This window comes from Oryctolagus cuniculus, chromosome 1 (assembly GCF_964237555.1).
Source record: "Oryctolagus cuniculus chromosome 1, mOryCun1.1, whole genome shotgun sequence".
NCBI classification, from domain to species: domain Eukaryota; kingdom Metazoa; phylum Chordata; class Mammalia; order Lagomorpha; family Leporidae; genus Oryctolagus; species Oryctolagus cuniculus.
This window is the reverse complement of record NC_091432.1, coordinates 69,799,851-69,824,899: the sequence shown is the minus strand read 5'-3', so window position 1 is coordinate 69,824,899 and position 25,049 is coordinate 69,799,851. Positions and strand designations below refer to the sequence as shown.

General features: G+C 50.7%; 1 protein-coding gene across 32 annotated transcripts in view; it reads left to right on the top strand.

The window, feature by feature from the left end:
* The window catches only part of TENM4 (teneurin transmembrane protein 4), a 2,118,216-nt gene that overhangs the window by 2,008,060 nt on the left and 85,107 nt on the right, over positions 1–25,049 (top strand). For all 32 annotated transcript variants that reach the window (XM_051821885.2, XM_051821866.2, XM_051821785.2 and 29 more), the window contains 2 exons: positions 4,209–4,355; positions 17,717–17,933. In XM_051821885.2, coding sequence (XP_051677845.2) covers positions 4,209–4,355; positions 17,717–17,933 — 364 coding nt within the window. The remainder of the gene's footprint in view (positions 1–4,208; positions 4,356–17,716; positions 17,934–25,049) is intronic.

The following is a 25,049-nucleotide window of genomic DNA, read 5'->3' as shown; positions in this document are numbered from 1 at the left end:
ACCTGGGCTCTCTGACCCATTAATGAGGTTCAGGGTTTGTGGAATGAATGAGCTTCAGCAGCGGGCCAGGATGGAGCGTGTTGCTTTAAGAAAGATGTCCCTACACGAAGCTCTTCTTGCTGCCTCCTGGGGATGTGATCGCCCCAGAAGCAAATGGCTGATGGGAGCGAACTTCATTCCACCCACAGTCCCTCTGAAACCAGTAGGACCGTGCAGATCCTCAGGGTTTATCTGGGTCACTTTGGAGAAACTGTGGATCAAGTGTCCCTGTGATCCCACATGGTGCGCTTACTCTGCCCAGGACACCTGCTCCTTCAGGTGGCCCTGTGCACTGGGTACCCTGTGCCCAGAGGTGCTCACAGGAGCAGGGCATCCCAAAGGGCGCCTCACGGAGCAACAGATTACAAGGGTTATAGGAGAGAGAAAGAATTCTGAGGTCAAATTGGCAAGTTATGTTATTCCAGGGCCTCTTAGGGCCTTTAGTATGTTAACATGCAGTGGGCCCCTTTAAGATAAAAACACAGGATGCAGGGTCTTCAGACTGACTGCCCTGCAGAAGCTTCTCTCGGAGGCCTCATAGGAGGGATTCACAAAGCTCGCCTGAGAAGCGTTGTTTGAGATGATTATTAGACTCATTTGAAGTCCCTCCTGGAACAAAGCAGGGTATGGTAATAGAATGTAATCCTGGGCACCCCAGAATTATGACAGAGCCTGCCATCCAGTAAGTGCTGAGCGAGTAAAGTTTTGGACCTTAAGGATAGAATCGTCCAACCTGTGGTTGTTGTAGCCATCTCTATATTGGGTCAGTCATGCTGGAAGGACTTAATGACCATCTCATCCAAAGCCTCGTTTTATAAATGAGGCAGGCAGGCGGGAGGCACCGCGACTTACTCTCTGTCTCATTCACTCATCGATTCATTTCGGCACCGATGTTACACACATACATTGCATGCTTGCTACATGCAGGCTGGGGATTAGGCCCCAAATTGCCCAGAAAGAGTTTGCATTTCTAATGGAGTAAAACATTAAACTAATGGCAAAGTCAATCATATAAGTGTACTTGGGACAGCGAGGGAAGCATGGGGTGTTAGGCCTGGCTGAGACCCACGCCCTGACATGTCACTGCCACCCAGCGCCCTGCATTGCTGAGCCACGGGACCACGCCACTGGGTCACCCAGCTCTCTGTGGCAAGGCTTATGGCTATGAGGACCAGAGCTTCTGACCCAAACACTGACACAGTTTGGCCTAGCAATTGGTTATTTTCTTAAATGGTGCAAAATTAAAAGAAAGAAACCTGGTATTATTAATCACAGCCGCCAATTGTTGAGTGCCCACTTATGACACTTATTGTGATGAACAGTTGGAATATATGTCATCTCATTTCATCCTCTCAGCGACTTCTTAAATTGAGACATTATCTCCATTTTACAGATGGAAAAACTGAAGCTTGGAGTTAAATGCTTTGCCAGGCTTCACAGGAGTAAATAAAATGGTGGTGTCAGGATTTGAACTCAGATCCATTCAGCTCCAGAGTCTCTTCTCTTATTACCTCATGTGGCTCTGATTAAGAATTTAGGATTAAATAGTGTGAAATTGGAAGAGCCCTGAAAATCAGAACCTGAACATTTTAACAAAGAGCTACTTACTTGAGAAATAATCCATGTAAAATACCAACCCAGTGGCCGGCCGTAGGGTCCCTCAGGGTATGGCAGTTGGCATTGCCATCGCTGTCCTAAAGCATCTAATGCAGACATTAGAAAAATCACAGTCTGTTTTTATAAATAAAGTTTTATTGGAACACAGCCATACAAATCGTGTGAGCTGCTTTTGTGCTGCAGTGGCAGAGTTGAGTCCCTGCCACAGAGACCGCCTTAGCTCACAATAATCTATGCACAATCTGGACCTTTATAGAACAAGTTTGCCGGCTGTGATCTAGGTAACTGCCCCAGTTTCTTATCTGCCTTTCCTTGAGCCCTGTCTGAGACTTTGGGTACAATTTATGATATTATATGCCTTTCATCCATAGTAGAGAGAAGATGAAAATACATAGAAAATTCAGCTACTATATTTGAACTGGAAACCAGTTTTGTGCATTGTGCATATACTATGTTAATTTGACCTCCCATTCCCCTATTGTCTACGTAACAAAACTGGGCTCAAAGGAATTAAATAATGCAGCTGACTCATCCAGCCACCGAGCAGTAGAGCCAGCCTTTGAGCTCGTTCCCAAGCTTGTGCTCTCAGTCAAAACCTGTTCTCTTCATCTTACCAGGGGCTGTGCATCTTAGACCAAAAGAAGACAGTTTGCTGCCAGGATTAAAGATTGGACCCTACTTTCTCCAAGACTAATTCCAAATACAAAGGAGGCTTAGTTGAAAGCAAGTCCGAGCCAGATGGCTAAAACTTTAAATGAGACTAATGGGGGATTGGAGGAAGCTGTGATAGTTTAGACCCCGAGGGTGGCTGATGTTGGCCTTCAGAATGCCTGGGGAGCCACCTGCATGTCACAGCCTCACTCCTGAAGCCTAAGTGGGCAGTTCCTTTCTTGATCACTTTTGGGGCAGGCATGCTGGTGGGTGCCCGTCTTTCCCAGGAGCCTTCCACTGTGCCAAGACTGCAGGGTCCACTTTGCTTCTCACCTACTGGAGGAATCCCTCCTAGGCTTGGTCTGCACTCTGGATAAACATTGCTTCCTTTGGATTGAAAACCCAGTGGCCAGATGGATTGATTGGTTGCTATATTGAACATCTCATGTGGAAATGGACATGTTCTTTTCTTTCCCTATGGAATTACAGTCAAGTATCAAAAGTCCTTGAAACAGTAAAGTTTTAGATTGTGATTGATCAGCCACTTAGTGAGTGACTACCTTGGGCCCTGTCTAGCATTGGATGGTTTCTTTCACATTTGTTCTCCCACTTAAGAGAAATGGGTCAATTTTTGTTATTGATGGCAGAAAATTTAGTTTGTAGCCGTATCTGTGACAGTTTGCTGCTCGTGGTAGTAGAACATATTGAACTTTTTAGCTGACAGTGTTGTCGCATCCCTCCCTTCCCCTGAGAAGTAGCAGGGGCAGGGAGGGAATGGAAGGTATACCAGTGGTGGTTCCCACAGCCCCTCAGAGAAGGGGGTTGACAGGTTTGTTCAAACGAGGACTGGAGGGAAGCCAAGTGGCAAAGAGTAAGGGATGAAATGAACCCTGTAACTTACTCTGAGAGATTGCTGAGCCACAAACTCAAGGGGTTTGAAAAGGCGGTCATCAAAAACCTATAAATCTCTTTCAACACTAAGGACAACTCCCCCCACCTTAAAACACAGCCAAAGCAGAAGCAGTGCAGAGCTTAAGTGTTACCTGCATCATCTCCAGGGAGTTTGTGCATAGTCTTTAGAACACCTGCCAGTGAGGCCGTGGGCATAGACCAGTGTGTCCCCTTGGCTAGACTGCGTGCCCCTTCAGGGTAGGAACTGGGTCTTACTCAGCTCTGCCCTGGCTGGGCAGGAGGTATTGCAGGAGGTATTGCAGAAATGACAGACAGCAGAGATGCAGGAGGAACAAGGGAAAGCCGGGTGGCCCAGCCTGACCTGCCTTTGCACTCTCGAACAGCCCTGTCTCTTTCACGACAGTTACCAGGGTCCCTGTGGGTACACACTTCTTCCAAGTGTATTTGTAGACAAGGTGGTAAGAAAAAGAACCAAGCTGTCTTCCTCAGGGCAAAGACAAGTTGGAAATCAAAAAGGACAAAATAAATGAAAAGGCTAACGTCCAATCTAGTGGACCAAGGAACAAAAGTTGGAAAGAGTCCAGCCCCTGGGAGTGAGGCCTAAAAGTGCCAAGGGACAGGAAGAATAAACAGATGTTTCCTTGGTTCCAAAAAGCTGCCAGAGACAGGAGAGAAACAGAAGAGTGAGCAAGGAGCAAGGGTCAGGCTGAAAAGCTTTGATGGGCCTACGTCCACTGACTCCAGCTCTGGCCAGTGAAGAAGGGGTTGTGGGTTTGCACCTCCGACTGTGCCGCCTTAGCAAGTCCTTTCCCCTCTCTGAGGCTCGATTGCCATGTCTGTAAAGTGGCAGTTCCTGCTGAGACTCGCCTCACCGGGTGGCTGTGGGCGTCCCCATGCTGATGGATGAGCTGGCACAAAGAGTGTGGACGCGTGAGGCCGCAGCTGGCCGGGCGCGAGCAGCCCTGGACTCCGTGTACTTTGTCTTGCAGAGGGCTGCCCTGGGCTGTGCAATGGTAACGGCAGATGTACCTTGGACCTGAATGGATGGCACTGCGTCTGTCAGCTAGGCTGGAGAGGAGCTGGCTGTGACACTTCCATGGAAACCGCCTGTGGTGACAGCAAAGACAACGATGGAGGTAGGGCTCTGGCACCCTTGGGCTCCAGAGGGTGGAAGATGGAGGAGGGTGGGGGGCGTTGCTTCGTTAACAGGCTACCAGCTGTTCATTTGGGGCCTGCAGGGCAAGAAGAAAAAGCAAACACGTGGCCTAAGGCATGAGTGCACATTGCTAGTTGTTTCACTCTAATTCATGAAAATGAACTAATGTAAATGAAATCTGTTGTGGCCCCGCAGCCGGTAGAGAGGAGAAGGCATGTGGAGGGGCTTTTCAGCCAGTTGAGCAGCGGAACGAGCTGCCTGGCAGAGTTAGATTTGCCCCGTGCTGGGGACGGATGGGAAGCAGTCACCTGGTTCCGCATCACAGAGGCTGCCAGGGCTGCTGCTCCCGGGGAGGGAGCCTACGTTGCCTTCCATCAAGGGTTCTTCTCCGACTCGGGTGGTAACCCTGACCAAGTTCAGCACGGGACACCTTCGCCCCCACCCACTCTCTCACTGTGAGTTTCTAATAGAATTTGCCTCTACTTTGGATTTTTTTCAAGTGGTAGACAGAGTCCAAGGAGAGCTTGTCTTATGGAAAGTTCGTTAGCTGAGCGTCTATAGGCCTGGGTTCTAATTCCAGTTTTTACATAGATCTCTGTGTTTCATTAGGCAAGCTATTTGATGTCTCTGGGCCTCACTCTCCCTGTTTATAACGTGAGGCGATCGGACCATGAGGATCCCTGGAGTCCCTACAGTAGCCATAGTGACAGCCTTCATTTTTCTGTTGTCTACATTTGGACAAATGCAGCCACAGTGGGCTCTGTTTTTCCACCTGGAAGACAGAATGATGCTTCCTGATTCTAACAGTCTCGGGAGGTTATTGAGAGAATAAAAAGGTAGAGATAGGAAGAAAATCAGAACCGTTAACCAGTCCTTTCTAATCATCACCCCGCACTTGGCCCAGTCTGTGTGTGTTTATACAGCTGCCTTACATGTATACCAAGGGACCCTCTAGTGTGCTACACAGAGTGAGAAATCAGCTGGCCAGAAATTCGGCGTCTCTGTCTTTGATAATCTTCTACTTAGAGTGATTCTGAACTCTCAAAGCACCCTAAGAATTCAAAGGCCAAGTAGGGGCTGTTCTGATTCTTTCCCTCATTTGCCTCGGGTTGGCTCTAGCAGCCCAGAAAAAAGCTACTTAGGACCACTGCTTTTTGCCGGAGCCAGCCTTCATTCAATCCTTCTGCCTGCCGCCTGACTCCAGCGGGTGGGTCTGATGCACCCAGGTCTGGGCCCTCCGTGGAGCTTATGGGCATAAGCCTTGGTAGCCAGGCAGAGGCTGGAGGCCTTGTCCTCTTCCTGCGCACATCCTTTACTCAATCTGAAACTGTGGCGTTCGTTAATTCTCATGCTCCGTATGCATGCAGAATTCCTCTAGTGGAACCAGTTCCTGTGCGGGGCACGGAGATAAATGAGTCCTGTCCCTGTGCTCCAGGAACACAAATGGGGGAGAAAGACCCAAAGTTAAGTGCTAATGGCCTGTGTCAGTGCTGTTGGGGGAGTAGGAAAATCTTTGTCGAGAAGCTACCACGAGTGGATGGAGCTTCCTAGAAGCAGCAATCCAGAGATCACCCTGGGCTAAGGCAGGGCAAGGAGGGGATGGGTACCAGGTGTCCTTGATGTCAGGCAAAACGAAGAGCAAGCATACTTGCTCTTCACGGGAAAGACGCATCAGCCTAAATTATGGGCCTGACTTCCTCCGCATCCCCTTTCCCCTTGCCTGTGCGCGGGCTCGGTTCCAAGGACGAACAGTAACCTTCATATAAAACAAGAGAGGGGGAGAGCAACCACGCCATGAAGTCATTCCCTTCTCAAGGGTCCAGGGCCTTGGCCAAAGCCCTCGAACAGCTGCTGAACATCTGGACAGCAAAAGAACTGAATGTCTTTGGGAAATGTGAGGAGTGCATCTCCCCCCAACCCCCAGGCACACTCACAAGAAGAGGTTATAGAACAGGTTCATTGATTCCCTCACATGAAACACAATACCGACGTATCCTGTTTGCCATATTTCAGAGCCAGCCCCCAACACCCCCCAGTTCTGGAACTCACCGGTGTCCGCATGGGGCCTGGGCACACGAGAGCCCCCTGCCCCCTGCAGCTTCGGTAGGAGAAAGAGCTTCTTGTGATAGGAAATGGGGCGATTCAGACCCTGGGGGGAACAGATCCTCCTCCAGCTGCTCCAGAGACGAGCCAGAAGGAAGGAGAAAGAAGAACCAGAAAATCCTCCCTTGTGAGAGCGTATCCTTCTTGCCTTTTGGGAGCACGTTATGGCCTGAAACGAGCTCGTACATAGTTTCAAGCAAAGCTGTACGTTAGCACCATAATGCGAGTTCACCCCTCACTGGACAAATGATCCCTGACTGTGTCCACAATCCTCAAGCCCTCCCCAGGGACCCGGGACTTCAGAGATAAATAAGCCACCATCCCTCCCCTTGTGAGTAGACGGACAGAGAGGTGCGGGAAATAGTAGTGCAATGGAATAATTGCTGTGAACAAGGAATCCACTGATACTCACTGATGGTGCCCGTGTCTGGGCATTATCCTGGGAGCTGTGAGGCGATCCTGTCCCAGGGGCCTCCGGGCCAGCCCCGAAGATCTCTCATGGGTCATGATGCCTGGAAGTACAGTCAGCTGGGGAGGCCAGATTGCTGAGGGCCCTTGGTGTTGGGTTCTCTCAGTACAGAGGAGGGAAAGGTGCAGAGGGCCCTGCTTGTCAGTGGCACAAAGGAGACCACTCGAGGCAGCGGACTATCCCCAGGGGCCACAGGGTGCAGTCTCCACACCCTGGCCCCTTTACCCTTCTGGGCCCTGGCCAAGCAGGGACAGTTTCAGCAGAGGGAGAGCCAGGGCGGGCTGTGCAGGGAGCACGGGATGAGCTGCACTTAGGTCTGAGCTATTTTCAGTGCAGTCGGACCCACGTTTGCCGGGCCCCTGCCGAGTACGAGGCCCTGTGCTCCTTTCTGAGGGGTTAGAAGGCCCCGTCTTTCTCCCCAAGGAGTTCCCTGTCACTTGGAAGAAATTGTCATCCAGTGGCTGCATGTAATGGGGGCTGATGAAACGGAGCTTTACTCCAACCGCAACACAGGGATGCAGCATCCGCCCAGATAAATAATTCAAGATCTCGCTGGGCGGTGCTGCTGGCTGACGTGAATCAGGAGCCTGAAGAAGGAATTCGTGGGGTTTAAAGCTGAGCAACAGGACTGAACGGTACATCAGAGAACCAGGACTTGAACTCCCAGCTTCCACTCCCCTGCATCCAGCGAGAGGGTGTGACATCCTCCACGTTGCACTCACACAGGAAGTCAGGGACACAGCCTGGAGTAGCCCTGAAGATTCTAGAGCCCCTGCACACGGCCTTGTGAATGGGGGGCACTGCTGCCTTCCTCTCATGAGCGCCCCTCCCCACAGAAAGGTAGCATGGTGCTGACTCAGGTTCCAGTAGGCTCAGAAGTGCCCCAAGGCCCATGCGTGTGTGACAGCAGCTTGTCTGTCACTTTACAGCCTGCAGAGCAGTGGTGCCTCCAGCCACCAGCACTGTGAGGTCATGGTATTCGTATCCCCTAACTGTATCCTTATGATGAGGAGCCAGCAGCTCAGGGAGTGTTTTGTCCAGTTGCTCCAGCTGAGTGCTATCAGAAACAGCCAGGATCTGTGAAATCTGGCCACATTGGAGCAGCTCAGGGTGCCCGGGGCCTCAGACCCATTGCTCCATCGTCAACCCCTGTGGCTCTTTAAGTTATCTGACAGCGCCAAGTACCTCTTCTTTCCCGATTTGCTGGGTGTAAAGTGACCTTTCTCAACTTAAACTTGAATTTCAAGGTCCATTAAGAATCCTGTTCCCATGTTTCTAAACTGTGAGATGAAAAAAACAAAAAGATGCTTGACAATATGGCAGAGTTGGGAGTAGCTCAGCCGCTTGTTTTTGTTTTCACGTTTGGTTGTCGTCTAGATTTAAAAGCGAAACACAGTCTGGCCTGGCAGCGACCCGGTGTCTGCCAGTCCCCGATCCCCTGCAGGTGCAGGCCCCTGCATCCTGGCTTCCCCCTGGGCTCTGAGTGCTGAGGTGGACCAACGGGGCAGACTCAGGGCCCCGACTCGCCCACTCAGTGAGCTCCTTCCTCATGCCCTCGTTGAGGACGAGGGTGTGCCCTGTTCCCACCCTAACTTTGTGAAGCCCCCTAGGACATGCTGGCACGTGCGTCTTCTCATTTGAGACATGTTCCTTTCACGCCCATTTCAAAGATGGTGAACTTGTGGCTCAAAGATGCTAAGTGACTCTAAACTGGGGCTATTAAGACCACCCTGGAAGGTTGCTAGGAAGAGTGCACGTTATGCATGTAAAGTGCACAAGGAGCGATGTAACACAGTGACTGCAAGTACCAGGTCTGTGCCCACATTGTCCACGTTGACATCCCGGCTCCCTTGCTGGCTGGGTCTCTGACCTTGAGGGAGTTACTCAGCTCCTCTAAGACTTCCTCCATCTCCTGAAAATGGCAGTTTTCTCTCCTGCCCCTCTGCGCCTGCAACTCCAGGAGCAGGGCGTTTATTACGAAATAGCTATTCATCTGTTATTTTTAAATTGGAGTTATGTTCCCTTTATCATTTTTTAAAAAGTTTTTTTTATTTATTTGAGAGGTAGAGTTACAGACAGTGAAAGGAAGAGACAGAGAGAAAGGTCTTCCTTCCGTTGGTTCACTCCCTAAGTAGCTGCAATGGCTGGAGCTGGGCTGATCTGAAACCAGGAGCCAGGAGCTTCTTCCAGGTCTCCCACGCAGGTGCAGGGGCCCAAGGACTTGGGCCATCTTGTACTGCTTTCCCAGGCCATAACAGAGAGATGGATTGGAAGAGGAGCAGCTGGGTCTACAACCAGTGCCCTTATAGGGTGACAGTGCTGCAGGCAGAGGATTAACCTACTGTGCCACAGCACTGGCCCCACTATATCATTTTACATTTTACTTTTTCTTATAATCAAGTATCTTGACCCTTTCTATTTTCTTTATTAAAATGTGTACTATAAACTGTTACATGTTCTTTGCTACAATGAAAAAAATCCAAATGTACACAGAGGCAAATAATAGCACTCGTTCAGAGGATGCTCCTAGGTCCAGGCCCTGTGCCAGAGGCTGTGTGTGATCCTCAGCCCTCCCCAGGGGGACGCTCCGAGTGCATGATCTCTGGTCCTCACAGCAAACTTGCAAGGCAGACATTTGCATTCAAGGGAACTAAGGCTCGTCAAGCCGAAGTGATTTCCACACAGTTGCGCTGTGGATCAGTGGGGGAGCCAGAAATAGGTAGGAATCTGTGTTTTAAAAGAGGAAGCCAGGATGCAAACGCCACTGGACCTTAAACTACCAGATCTCATTGGAGAAAGGATCTTTAAGTCCCTTCAAGGTATGCTAATCTCTTTAGTGCTCTTGACCCCAGGAAAAACCATCATGGGTGGCAATTCAGACAACAGAAAGACGTGACTAGGAAGGAGAAATTTCAGGAAAACTGAGAATGAAGCTCTCTGCTCTCTTCTCCCCGTCTCCCTTTGCTGGAACAGGCAGCTCACACGTGGCTATAGCATTGGTCACCCTTCACACTCTCTCTAAACCATTTTCTCATGATAAGAGACAAGACCAGCATTGACCTTTAAAAATCTTGTATTCCAAGGGGCAGATATAGATTTTGCAAGCCTTTGCGGGTCGGGGAGGAGGGGAGAGGCACAGAATTTATTATAACAAATGACAAAAACTTCTCCCAGATGCACGCAGAACAGAAGGCACATCCCACCCTCTACCCACTCCTCCCTGGGGGCTGCTCACAGCCTGACGCCAGACAGCTCTGTGGCCAGACAGCAGAGGTCAGTGAGCAGATGCCGATGGGCTGTCTAGCCAGCAGATAGACCACAGGTTTGGTGTCCACTGTCCGTGGGAACTCCAGTTTAAGGAACCCTGGAAACAACCACGAGCTCAAGAGTTTGCCAGGCCATAGTGTTCCCAAACCTGCCCCAGCCCACACCCCCAGGCTCCTTTGGGCTTATCCTGCCTGCTAAGCCTCTGTCTTCCAGGAAGCCCCCTGCCCCAGCCTGAGCTGGGTCCCACCTTTGGGCCTCCACAGCCCCACCAGCCCCCTTCCTGGCACCCTGCTGTCCCTGTCAGACCCTCTGCACAGTCCTTTGGAGGTGTGACTGTGTTAGTGCTGTGTGCCCAGGGCCTGGGCACAGAATGAACATAACAGGCTTATGCCCCATGCTCCTTTCTAAGGAGAGAGATGAGTTCCATCACACCCCGTGGTCCTCACCAGGCCCCCCCAAAATTGATTGAGCTGTTTCATTGAGGCATAGTCATTCGTGCATTTGCCCAACAAGTAAGTGGCTCACTGAGCGCTCTGCTGTGCATCTGAGATACGCAGACAAGCCAATTGCCATCCCCATGGGGAGGGACAGGGCTTGGGGAGCAAGAATAGCCAAAGTCTTGCTGTAAAAAGCTGTGGACAGTGGGGTTGTGCCCGCCAGTCAGATGCATAGGGAGCCAAGGGACCAGAGTCTCAGCCGGCCACTTGCAGTAGCAGTGACAGTCAGCAGAAGACCCCCTGCCTTCCCATGGCCCTGAACGTGGCTGCAGAACTCCAGGGAAGAGCCCATGGTGTGGGAATGACACCACAGTTCCTCTATGTGACTTACTCTGCAACCCAGGAGGCTGTCGGTGTGTTGAGATGGGAGGTGCTTATCCTGGTTTTGTAAGTGTGAATGGGGGTGGTGCAGGCCTGTGAGGGATGTGCCAAGACCTGACAGGCAGAATGATAATCCTCAGCAAGAAACCTGTCTCGGGGCTTTCAGACGACATTTCCCTCCTCCTCACCTGTCTGCCCTGGTTCTTTGGGTCAGCTGATACCCACCTGCAGGCAGGCGCTAAGAAGCAATACAAGAGCAAGTAGCACAGCCCTGTCCTTGAGTGCAGAGATGGCAACAGAAACAGAAGCTAGAATTCTGTGCACCTGCAGCCTTTGAGCCCGGGGGTCCCTCAAGTTCAAGCTCAGGAGTACAGAACCTCGTGGGAATGTTTCACTCAGTGCCCCAGAAAGCTGGTCCTTTTATTTTCATGTCTGTTCTGCTTTCATTTCTGCCATCCCCTTGTCTCTTTTCTTCCTTCGCCTTCCACTCCCCATCAGAGGCCACCCCCCAGGGGGAGGAGCCACAACTGCACCCACCCCCACCTTCAGGAGCCTGAGCAGCCTTATGACATTTCTTCATCCTTTTTGACTTTCACATAAGAGGAAGGGAACTTTCAATATTAGAGAAAAAGGGAAAATTAGTGGTAAAAATTGTTCCTCCCCTCCCCCCAAGAAATTAAGGGTTACAAAATTTGAAGGAAAATCCTCCGTATTTTCCTGATTTTTTTTCATGCTCAGTAAATGAGGTCTCTCCATGAGGATAGCAAATCCAGTTATACATTGCATGATGACACTTCCGCCAACCATGCACTATGTGTACAGCAATGGCCCCTTAGATTTGATGGCCTGGTGCAGTCAGAGCTGTGTTAGATCGTGTAAGTTCACACTATGGTATTCACACAGTGAAACTGCTCAACAATGCATTGTTCAAAACATACCCTTGTTGTTAAGTGACTCGTGACTACACACGAGCCTGGACGGGGCGTAAGGCCACCAACCAGTGTGCAGTGTGCGACGAAAATATGAAGCACTTGAAATGCGAATGCTTCCAACCAGCCCAATCCAGAGAATCCCCAGAACAATTTCTTGATGATTTCTCATCTACCTCTGAATTTACTCTTCTTCCAAACGTGTCACCTGTGCCTAAGAAGATGATACTGAGAAAGACTCTGTCTTGTCAGAGGGCCTACCACATGCACTGGTTCAGACAGCCACGGGTATGTTTGAAAACTCAAAGAGGGTTTCCCACAAAATCAGGGCTTGTGAACTGCCTTTAAAAAAATTTCAGGGGACCCTTCATATTTTAAACGTGTGTATCTCATTTAAATATAATCATTGGTCATTTCCTACTCAAGCAAATATTGAGTAAATAAATGATCTGGAGGTGTCCACATAGGAAGGCAGAAGCTGACCAAATTCTCGGCCTGGCATAAATCGGTGTAACCTGAAAGCATGCCATGAACGACTCGCAGTGCCCATCTCTCCTGACTGCACATCTGTGTCACAGCTCCATTTCAGAGGATCCAGATACGCGAGTCCCCAGAGGTCCCCACCACTCCAGTGTACATGTGTGTTGCTGTGGTCATGTTTATCCACGTTCAGTGTGCATCCAGAAATGCGTGCAGAGGGAAGCGCCAATGTAGGGCCCAGTGGCAGGTCTGTGACCAAAATATCTGTTCATGGGCGGTACCTGGCCAGGAGTTAATAGTAACTGCCGCTTACCAGGCACTTACTTACGAATTGTCTATCATGCTAAGTGCTTCACACCCGTGATCACACTGGTCCTCACAGCATCCCTGTGAAGGAGTTTGGTGGTTTCATTTTAAAGATAAGAGAACTGAAGCTCAGAGCTCTTGGTAGGATTTTTATTTCCAGCAAAATGACCAAGTAGGTCATCACAGAAACCATCTGACCACAAAGCACTTTGACTTGTTTTAAAAATTTAGCAGAGAAGAAAGGGGGGTTAGAGTGCCCTGGATTCCAGAAGCAAGATGAAGCTGAAAGCCAGAGCAGTGGGCACAGGAACTGTGGTACATTCAGCATCGGGAGACAAGGTGCACCGAAGTGGAGAACTGGGGCTGGGCCCTGCACAAAGCAGGGTCCCTAGGAGGCTGCAACTCGAGGGAGACCAGGCCTGAAAGCCTGGGCCTGCTGGACCACAGGGGTGTCACTGAGGCATTCCTATACCCTGGTTCTCGGGAGTGGGGGTGGACAGGTCCCCTGTGAGACATGGAACCTATGCCTCAGAACATACTAAAATCTAAACTTAAAAACCGGAAGGGGGTGTGCCAGAAATTTAGCTTGCTTCTTAAGACACTAGTTAGATTCCCAACTGCAGCTCCTGACCCCAGATTCCTGCTAATGCAGACCCTGGGAGGCAGCAGTGATGGCTCAAGTCATTGGGTTCCTACTGGAACCTGGATGGAGTTCCCAGCTCCTGGCTTTGGCCTCCCCCGAGCCTCAACTACTGCAGACAGTTGGAGAATGAGCCAGTAGATGGACTCACTCACTGGCTCTTGCTTTCTCTCTTTTTTCTGCCAAGCAAATAAATAGAGGTCCTCGAATTCTGGGCTAAGAAATCAACCTGAAAAGTGGCCTTATGCCACTAGTACCCCTAGAATAACAGCAGAAGTAGCCAGAAAACCCCTGTGAAGGGTGAGTTCAATTATGCAAGATCCCATAGTAAACCACACCCCCTGGAGTTGTCAATCAGCATCCTAGAACTCACAGAAATGACTGACCATACACTGCAGACAACACCTACAGCACCCAAGAGTTGCACCACTCCCAAAAACTTACCTGGCTAAAGCCAAGTCTAAAGTCAGTATGTTTTAAAATGACATCCGATAAACTGAAGCAGAACCACCATGGGGCTGCAGCAAGGTGCTATCAAGAAAGAAGCAAGCAGTTTTCTCAAAGTTCAAAATCGATTATCTAGAAATTGTGAAGTGTGGCAATTTAACAACCCGGACTTCACATTCAGCAGCAGATCAGACACAGACGAAGGAAAAATAAGTGAAATACAGAGCTGAGGAAGTAAACCACGATGCAGCAGATAGAAATTCAAAGACATGACAAGTGGAAGATGCTTTTAAGCTTTTAGTCGTATTCCTGAAGTCGTATTAGAGAGAAAGAGGAATACTCAAAGAACTCAGGACAGAACTTTGCGGAACTAATGAAAGACGCGAATCCTAATTAAAAGACCCTGGTGTGTTGTATCACTTGCTGTGTGGGGCGTGCACACATGCTGGGTCAGCCTAGATGTTCTTCCTCGGAAAATCCTTGTCTCTCTGTCATGAGACTCCCCAAGGGAGCTCTCTCTGTCACACGTGGTGCAGAGACAGATTGGCGAGTCTTGAGAAGCTGCTCTGGCCTGGATCAGTCATTCTTTGGTTCCTGAAAGCACCGTGGAGTACAGGCTGTGTTGCAGTCCAGGTCTGGGCCCTGGGATACTGACCGAATCACACAGCCCCTGATGCTCAGGTCTGGGAGGGAAGACAGAGGAAATGGAAATTACAGCGTCAGGGACAGAGCTGCATGACGGAGCTGCCGGGCTGTGGAAGCGAGTGTGGAACAGGCGAGTTTTCCGTGGGATTCACAGAGCTCTGCTCCCAACCCAAGAAGGAGTTCCTGGAGGCCTCCCAGCCTCAGGGGCCATTTCAGACCTCAGGTGGAACTGAGTCACAGTTGGAGTCAGCGTCTCCCCTCACTGACCTGGCGGCCTTCCCCCAGGTCCTGAGCGCTGTGTGCCTCTGGCGCCTTCTCTCTGCAGTGAAGGTGATGACAGTGGCTCTTTCATGGCATGGGAGGATTTAATGACACGTTTCTTATCAAGTATTTAACACCGTGCCTGGCACTTCATGATGCTGTACTTGATCCTCCTCCTCCTCCTCCTCCTCATCGTTTAATGTGGATATTAATAATAACATGTCCGTCATTCCTGGCCAGCCTTCTCCCAGGGCTAGAACGCAAACTCTCCCCACCCCGCCCCCCAACAGGAAGTAGTTCTTGCCAGGTGCCACAGAGTGTTTATAAAGAGGTGAAAGACGGGTGTCCAGGGACTGCTTCGGTGGTAAATAAGAGCAAGCAGGAGCTAATAAAATTTCAAATTAGCCATGACTTTTCACGGCCCTTCCATTGTGCTGGCTGATTTAATGGTCAGCGTCCCCACTCGCTGGGATTGAATAATGGGGCATTTCTGCAGTAATGGACGTGGCCGCTGAATCTGCCATGTGAACATCAATAGCAGAATGCAAATAACCCTCCACCTGGGCTGTAATCACGTGTGTAAGCAGTGTCTGACCGGGGCAGCCCAGGAAGATGCTGTGGAGCCTGCCGGCCACGGGGAGACAGGTGCTTTGCCAGACGGTTGCAACTGGGAGCTGGCCCGGCAGCCCCAGGTTGGGACCTGGAACAGTGGTGGGGTGAAGTGAGCCCATTTGCCCACACCTCAGAATAAAGCAGGCCGGTGAACAGAAGAGGATAAATGGGCCTTGGTTTTGATGATTCATGTTCTAGGTTCAGGGTCAAGGTCAGGGTCAGGGTCAGGAAGGGAGCTACCCCTTACTAAGCACTGACTCTGTGTCAGCTAACTGTGCTAGGTTGAAAGACATGCTAGACTATTTTGTTTATGTAACAAATACTTCATGTGACACATACTCTTCCTAACCCTTTTAAGAGACATGGGAAACTTGGGCTAGAGAGTTTAACTTGCCCAAGACCGCATAGTAGGAAGTTTCAGAGCCAGGGCGTCTAATGCTCCATCAGTGTGCTTGCTTCAAGGATGCCACCAGCTCCTGAGCACCAGAAAGGAATGGAGGAGAACAAAAGAGGAATTTTGTTGCTAAGCTGGGTTTCAGAGCAGTCAGGGAGCTTGCCAGGCCACACAGCTAGTAAGGAGGACCAGGTACTGAGTCTAGCCAGCACATAGTCAGTACTCTGGTGGTAGCATCTATATTGTAAACTCCATAAAGACAGAAATGCAAAGGGCATATCAGTGTTACCCCATGTTACTGAGGAGGGGAGCAGCAGTTTGTCCAGGGCCTCTCTTAAGGCAGTACCAGAACTTCAGGCCCACCATGCCAACTGCTTAGGACTGAATTAAGCTGTGGTTTTTCTGGCTTTTGTGGCATTTGGTCTCATCTCCTGCTTCCATTTGTTCATCAGTTCATCCAGTTTCATTCATTTGTATACCAGCCTTGTTTTAAACACATCCACTAGAGCAGGCGTTTGCATACTGGGATACCCACATCCCATGTAACTAAGCACCTGGGTTCAAGTTCTGGCTCTGCTTCTGATTCCAGCTTCCTGCTAATGTGCATCCTTTGAGGCAATGGTGATGGCTCAAGGCATTAGTTCCCTGCTACCCATGTGAGAGGCCTGGGTTGAGTTCCCAGCTCCTGACTTTGGCCTGGCCCCGTGAATGGGAGATATTTCTCCCCACCACCACCACCACCGACTCCCTTCCAAATAAATATAATACAAATTGTGTTTTTTAAAACTAATCTAAAAATAAAGTAAACTCCTGTAGTAAATACTGAGGGTACCACAGAGATGACCAGAAGAGATATATGCCCCAAGAGCAGTGGAAAGTTTGCCCCAAGTCCCAGAATTCACAAGCAGTAGAGCCAGAGTTGGAACCCAGGCAGGATTGCATCTGAGTGGTTTCTGCCCTCAGAGCACACAGGTGTAACACGGGGCTTTTCCTTCTCCCCCTGGATTTCTTATCCATTGGAGCTTTTCTACTGGGTGCCTGTAAAATCTGTTATCTCATAGAATTTCATTCTCAGCACTTTGGGAAGATGGTAGAACTGTAGCATGATTTGTGAGTGCTGAAGAAACCTATGTATATGACAAAGGGAGTTTCCTGCTAATGGCAACACACAGAAGGCAGAGCCGGGCTGCCGCAGGGCTGGGGACTGTGCCTCGGGCCACACAGGAGCACAGCAGCTGGGGGAGAGGCTGAGAATTGCATACAGGGCCCTCACCAGCACTGCCTCTTCCTCACCCCCAAAGCCAGCCAGTCACCAGGTCTTGTAGTTCCACCTCCTAAACGTCTCCCAGAACCTTCTGCTTCCCTTCCTTTCCACAGTTCTGCTCTAGCCTAAGCAACCTGTATTTTCCCACCTGTGCAAACTCAGCAGCACCCCCCTCCCACTCCTGTCTGGCCCCAGCTTCCTCTTAGGGCCTCCTCCAGTTTCAGTCCTGCCCATCAGATGAAGCCACCCCCTACTGGAGACCTTTCAGCGACTCCTAGCGTCCGGAGGTTGAAAGCCCAACTCCCTGATGTGGCCGTCCAGGCCCAGCCCGGTCTGCAGCAGCCATCCCAGCAGCCTCCTCGTAGCCACTTCTCTCCCCTTCTGAGCCCCAGCATTGGACGTTATCATTCAGATGTTCTTGTGTTGTCACACCTCTGGGCTTCCAATATTACTCCTTCTATCTCTGGGCGGGGGGAAAACTCAGGCAGACGCTGGACACTTACTTGTCTGTCTCCTGCTGGACAGGTGAGCTGGGATCAGATCTGAAGCACCTGGGTCTCCTTGGTGCCCAGCTCAGGCCTTGGCTTGTATCAGCCCATGGTGAAGTTTTTAGTGAATGGGATGGAGAGTGGAAATGAATGAAGGCGTCTGGAAACCGTGGCTAACAGCACAGTCATGTAAACCGCATGCTCTGTCACCCCTACAGACGGCTTGCTGGACTGCATGGACCCTGACTGCTGCCTGCAGCCCCTCTGTCATGTCAACCCCCTGTGCCTGGGCTCCCCTGACCCACTGGACATCATCCAGGAGACACAGGCCCCTGTGTCCCAGCAGAACCTCCACTCCTTCTACGACCGCATCAAGTTCCTCGTGGGCAAGGACAGCACGCACGTCATCCCCGGGGAGAATCCCTTTGACGGAGGGTGAGTCCTCGGCCCCAGCCCCAGGCAGTGCTCTCCCGGGGAGAACCGAGTCACCACTGGGGCCGTGTTGGGGCGGGTGGGGCGGGAGAAGGCCAGGAGGGTGGGCACTGAAGGTTCCTGGTGGAATAGCAGGGGGAGCAGAGACGTCGCCTTGGGTAACCCCATATACGAAACCACCAGCCAAGGCATTTGGAATTTTTGTGAGCGAAATCACCTTGTTCCTGCTGGATGACAGGCGGAGAGACAGAAATGAAAGGTCCCAGGGGAATCTTGGATCATCAGTTTTTCCTGACCCTGCAGTCGCTAGACAATCTGAAAGGCTTCAATGCCAATCTCCCTCAGCACTGATATCCAGAAGACTCGGCTAGGCCCAGGATGGGGCGAGGGGCTGTCTGCCGGCGTCCCAGGCCACAGGCCTCTGTGCTTTTCATCTTTTAGTTGTGACATCCGCAGAGCAGTTGTTGATTGAGGGCTGCTCTGCACCAGGGGCTGTGCTGAGATCACAGAGATGAGTTAGAACACAGGCCTGCCTGTTGGCCACTCAGAGTCCACTCGGGAGACAGAAAAGGGACACTTACGGTGGGACAGGCCAGGAACGTGCTCCCAAGAGGAGCTACTCCTGGACAGGAGGAAGACCACACTGGAGATGCAAGTCTTGAAGATGAGAAGTAATGAAATCGACAAGGGGTGAAGAAGGTGTTCCCAGCCTAGGGAAGGGCTGGCACAAAGTCACAGAGGAATGAAGGGGCGCAGGAACCAGGCAAAGATAGCCCCCTGTCCTCTGTGCTCCGCATCGGGACACAAAGCTGGATGAGGTATCCGAGAGGAAGGATCCTCGTGTCTTTTCCGTGTCTCCAGTGCAGTAGCGCCTCCTGTGGACAGAGCTTTCTGTAAATGTCAGCCCAGTTCATTGAACAGTAACAGACTGTGTACCTGCTGTGGTCATGACCTCTGTGCCAGAGAGCCGCCCCCTCGGGGACAGTGGAGTGGCAGAGGGAAGTCCTCGGAGCTGGGGAACTGATGGGAGTGAGGGATGCTGGTGAGAGGGGTCTCCTTCTGGATGCCTGGGTGAGTGCTGGTGCTTTCCTCCCCAGGCTGAGGACCTGAGTGTAGGAGCAGGTTTGGAAGGAAGGTGCTGCCCTCCACGTTGTGCATGGTAAGGGTGAGGTAGGGACAGTGCTTGGCAGGACAACCAGGAGGAAATGCATATGTGCAGTTAACAAGTCATCTGGAACTCACCCAGGGATGAGGGTCAAGAGTGGTTGATTCAGGAAACCATCAGCAGACAGGCAGTGGTTGAAATCGTGAGTGCACAAACACTTGCTCCAGGAGCATGCGTAAGTGGGGAAGAACGGGGAATCAAGACAGGGTCATGGGGCAGCTCTTACCCTCCCAGAGCGTAAATGAGGATGCCAAGCAGAAGGCCTCCCTCCGTGCGTGATGGAACCAGAGGTTCCTACAGAGGAAAATGTTGCTTGCTCAGCCTTTCTTGACTGGGCGCATCTTGGGATCTGATTAGGGCTATGGCTTGCTGACTGCCTGGGGGCTGTTCTGCTTAAGGGATGCCCTCACCATGCCTGCAGAGCAGTGCCTGTGGGGACATGTTCCCCATGTGTCCTCCTGGTCACTTGCTCAGTCTGCTAGTTGAGCACTGTGACTCGCTGTCAGACCTGCACGGGAATCCAAGTGTTGCTGCTCTGTTAGGTCTTCCTTGCCGTGAGGATCCCATCAGGGGTAGAACTTGACATGCCTGAGCTGGGATACAGGGACTGCTTGGCAGCAGGGATGATGGGGGCCTGGAAATCAAGCCAAGTTGGGCTTCAGATCCCAGCTGTGCCGCTTCTGGCTACGTGGCTGCAGGAAGTGGCTTACTGCTCACATAGTGAGTCACATACGTGCCTTTCAGCCTCCGTACGGGACCCTCAGGAAAGCGCTGTCCTTTAATCATTGTACCACTTAGTAGTCATCCAGGACACTCACAGCATCTTCAGAATGTTCATGAAACATGCATATTACAAAAAAAAAAAAAAACTATGCATAGATTTCAAAAATGTTTATCCCAAAACAAACATGTCTTTTAATTCTGCTCTTCAATGGAGTTTTTCAAGTACAAAGAGGGTGAGAATGGGTCCAGTAGCTGTTTTCTTAATTTTGCATCAGCATTCAGAGTCCAGGGAAGCTCACTCACCTCACCTGCTGAAAACCCCATTCCAGATGAGTGGCAGAAGCAGGCAGAGAAGTCAGCTCCCAGATCACTGTTTATACACAGGCCACTTTCGGTTAAATTAAGTGCACTGTAAAAGCAGGGACTGTTCATCTCTCCACACCAATAATACTTTGGGCATGGCCTGGAATAGAATACTTGCTCTACAGATGAATAGGTAATGGGAGCCTCCAAAAGGTTATTATAAAAGTGTCTTGCCACAATCATTGCGCCCCCCCTCCCCCATTCTTGCTGCTCCAGATGCAGAAGAAACAGCTAGGACAACGGATCCCTGAAGCAATCCCCAGGAACATCCTTCCGCATGACTAACCAGCCTCGCGGCGGGAGGATGCACTCTTTCCATTAGACTACCTACTTGGTTCTCCATTCTCTCGGCCTGGGCCAGTAACACAGTGCTTATTTTGTGCAGCTGGGATAAAGTGAGCTCAGTGACCATACTTGAGTTATTGCTTTCTTTCCTCTTCTAGGAGAAAGCGTGGTGGAGAGTACCCACAGTCCCAATCCTGGCTTTACCTCCCTCTAGTGATTGGTAACCTCCGGAGGATGCTTTAACCTTGGTGCAGGGCCACCAGATATAAATGGGCAACAGCAATTACAGTTTCATCGAAGTCTTTGAAAAGATTAGCTTGCGAAAGCATGTAGCCCAGGGCTTGGTACCCATTAGATGGTCAGTAAACAGTGACTTTTATAACAGCTGCGTGCCAGGGTGGAAATAGCACAAGCCTTGGGAGCAACCAAGCCTGGATTGAAAGGCTGTTGTACCCACTTTCTTGCTATGTGACCTTGGGAGAATTCTCTGATGTCCTCTTCTGTAAGATTGGGGTGATAATGTCTCTGTCACAGGGTTGCCATGATGATTAAATGGGACCCAAACATACATGAAATCCTCAGCCCAGTGCCTGACCCACAAAAACATGCTTGCTAATTACCTGACGATGATGGTGATGATGATGATGATGTTGAAAAGAGCATCTGGGGTACATGTTTGGCACAACAATTGTGATACAGCTTGGAACACCTACATCCCATATCTGGTTCAAATCCCATCTTATCAACTTCCAATCCAGCTTCCTCTTAATGTGCACCCTCACAGGCAGCAGATGATGGCTCAAGTACTTGGGTCCCTCCTCTGCTGTTTTCCTAAGCACATTGGCAGGGAGCTGGATAGAAGTGGAGCAGCTGAGACTTGAACTGGCATCCGTGTGGGATGCCAGCACTGCAGGCCATGGCTTAACCCACTGTGCCACAGCACTGGCCCAAAATTAAAAAAAAAAAATAATGGGAGAATGGCTTCCAACTTCCTTGACTGGCAGTGGAACTTGAGAGGGGCCCGCCCTCCAGAGAAGCCCAGTAGTCACCCAGAGAGTAGCCAGGCTTAGATTGTTGCATCATTATTCGAGGAAGGGAAATGCGGCCTTCTTGCCAGCCAGATGTCAGCCAGGATCCTTGTTAGAGAAGACTCCAATGGCCCCTGTCCAGAGAATAGAATTTCTGATGGGCAGGCAGACCTGACTCAGTGCCCATGTGTAACTGAAAGACCACACCCCATCACCTCCTGCACGCCACATGCTGCACCACAGTTTTTAGTTTGTCTGGGGTCTCACTTGACCTCCACAAGGCAGGCTGTCACCCAGAGCCCCAACGACATTGCTGAGACCAGCAGGAAAGGCAAGCCTCTGTGGGTCACTTCGTCATGCTGTAGTTGCCCAACTGCAAACTGGGCCCAGGGCATGCCGGGACCTCTGCTGCTGGCAGCAGGGGAGGGTGAGGAGTTCAAGGCCAGGGCTTGGAATTGACTGGAGTGCCCTCCAGGGGTGGAAGCGAGTAAGGCAGTCCTGGGCACCCAGAGCCTTCCCAGGAACCCATTCCCACAGAGGCCTGATCCCACACCTGGATGCAGAAGTAAGTGGCTCCCCAGAGTGACATGGGGCGTCTCATGCCACCGTACCGCACCCCAACTGGTACCACTGGCAGGAAGAAGTTCTGACAGCTGGACCGCCCCCACGCCATTTGAACCTTCAGAATGCATCTGAGGACCTGGTATTGGTCTCAGAAACAGCGTGTTGTGAAGTCTAGCTGGGCTCCTCTGTGCCTGATAGATATTCAGCCCACTGCGGCAGGTAGGTGGACGTGGACAGGGAGCTGTTGGCTGAGCCCAAAGAGAAGAAGCTGAAGGAGTCTGAGGGACTTCCGGGAAAGGTAGAATGGGGTCGGTGTTGTGGCATATGGCAGGGAAAGCCAACACTTGCAGCTGCTTCAATTCTAGTCCAGCTCCCTGCTGGTGTGCCTGGGAAAGCAGTCAAAGGCTCCTGTCACTCATGTGGGAGACCCAGATGGAGTTCCTGGCTTTGGCCTGGCCCAGCCCTAGCCTTTGCAGCCATTTGGGGAGTGAACCAGTAGGTGGAAGATCTTTCTCCTCCTCTCTCTGTTGCTCTGATACACACAAACATGCATACATAGTTACATACATACATACATAGGTAGATAGGTAGGTAGGTAGATAGGTAGGTAGATAGATAGATAGGTAGGTAGGTAGGTAGATAGATAGATAGATAACCAGAGTACTTATCCCAAAGGAGGCAAAGGATCACGCCCTGTAGACAGGGTCAAATCTTATGAGGAGCAGGCTCAGAGAGGGACCCAGCTTGTGTGTCCCAAACACACAGATTTGGTGACTCTTCCCAGCCCTTCTTCTGCCCTGGGTGTGAAGAAGAAGGTATGCATCTGACCCCTTTGCTCTGAGGACTCTTTGTGAGTCCCAGGCCTTCTTGGTCATTGGACTTATACTCCCTAGTAGCGGGGATGGCCTGGGGTCAACCACAGTCAATGACAGAAGGAATCAGGGGGTCCTTAGGGCAGTCTCTCTGAATACCTACAGAGAAGTATGGGTGAAGTGTTCTGAGGGCTCACAGGCAGGGCCAGCACTCCCACTGCAGACATGAGGGTGCTTCTAGAAGTTCATCAAAATGGAATGTAAATGCAAGTTTGTCTTCCTGCAAAAAAAAAAAAAAAGTCAAATATGCATATGCAGAAACTTCTAGAAATTCATGGAAAATACTTATTAATAGGGGAAAGCTGCATACCTTTCAAAAAATTGTTGCACCCTAATAAATTTACATGTAATTCCATTTTCCACAAACTTCTGGACATGTGCTTGTGTCTCTCCCTGAGCCAGTGCTGCAGGAGCTGCCGCATGTCCAGATTTGTTCATTCAGCACACAGCTCCGGGCAGTCTCCAGATAGGCCACAGGAAATGTTATGGGGAATGAGTGCAGGGACGAATAAGCAAATGAATGGAGACTGTGGCAGGAGATGGCCTCTGGCCTGAGACAGGATTTCATTGAGGAGAGCTGGCCATTAGAACATTGCCTAGCAAACTGCAGGCCACAGCACCTGTGTATCAGCAAATCTCTTTAGTAGGTCAAAATTATTTTCTTGTTTCTTTAAGAAGTAAACACAAATGAAATGGGGGTAGAATAGAATGGGCCGGCGCCGCGGCTCACTAGGCTAATCCTCCGCCTAGCGGCGCCGGCACACCGGGTTCTAGTCCTGGTTGGGGCGCCGGATTCTGTCCCGGTTGTCCCTCTTCCAGGCCAGCCCTCTGCTGTGGCCAGGGAGTGCAGTGGAGGATGGCCCAGGTGTTTGGGCCCTGCACCCCATGGGAGACCAGGAAAAGCACCTGGCTCCTGGCTCCTGCCATCAGATCAGCGCGGTGCGCCGGCCGCAGCGCACCTGCCGCGGCGGCCATTGGAGGGTGAACCAACGGCAAAGGAAGACCTTTCTCTCTGTCTCTCTCTCTCACTGTCCACTCTGCCTGTCAAAAAAAAATAAAAATAAAAATAAAAAAAAAGAATAGAATGGAAAATATCAGCACAAGACTGTAAAAAAAAAAACATGTGTTCCGTGATAGTTGTCTCAGGGTACACATGTGTTTGCATATGTATGTGTGTATGTGTGCATGCGTGTGAGTGCATCTTCGCACATGTGTGCGTGTGTGTCTCTGTGTCCTTGTGTGCGTGTGTATGTGTGCACATGTGTGTATGTGTATATGTGTGTGAGTGCATCCCTGCACATGTGCATGTGTGTGCACATGTTTGTGTGGCCAACTGGCTAAGCTCTGTGGCTTCCTGAGGAGCCAGGATGAGCAACAGAGTGGCTTTCTAGCATACTCGGGAGTGGAGAGATTGGGACGTGGCCGGGCAAAATTGTGGTGACAATATTTTCCAAATCGAAAGCTGGGAGTCAGGCTGTAACATTTGAAATCCAGATGGTCTCAGGATACCTGGGGTATGTGATCATGCGTGGTAAGCCAAGGGGCTTGTGGGAGAAGGAAGAGCACAGGGCAGTAAAAGGCTGGGAAGGTAGATTGGGGGCAGGGAATAGAAAGAGCCAGGCTCTCCCCTGTTCACACACCAGGCAGGAGCATCTCATCTCAAGCAGGGCTGCGAGGTGGCCTAACATAGAGGACAAGTGACGCGAACGCCACCGAGGCATCAGAACTCCTTACAGCACTTCTCGAGGGATGGCCTTTGCAGGGATATGGAGAGCAGGAGCTGGCAAGAGACACAAACAGTGGAAAGGAGGGAGGGGGCGATATCATCTGTATCCGCCTACTGCAGGTCTGAAGTCGTATCCTGGCCCTGGTGGCACAGTAGCTATGGTAGTGCGTTTGCTCCCCGTCCCAGCCCCACCCCAGGCCTGAGACAGCCCTCAGAGAGCTCTCTGCGAGGCCAGCAGTGGAGACCATCTAATGGACTTCAAATAAACACCGACTTCCTGACAGCTGGCCTCTGAGCAAATTTATTATTGAATTATACTCCTGTGTTTTCAGAACAAGCTGAGCTGACAGGCTACTCCCATCAGTTTAAAAAAAAAAAAAAGAAAAGAAAGAC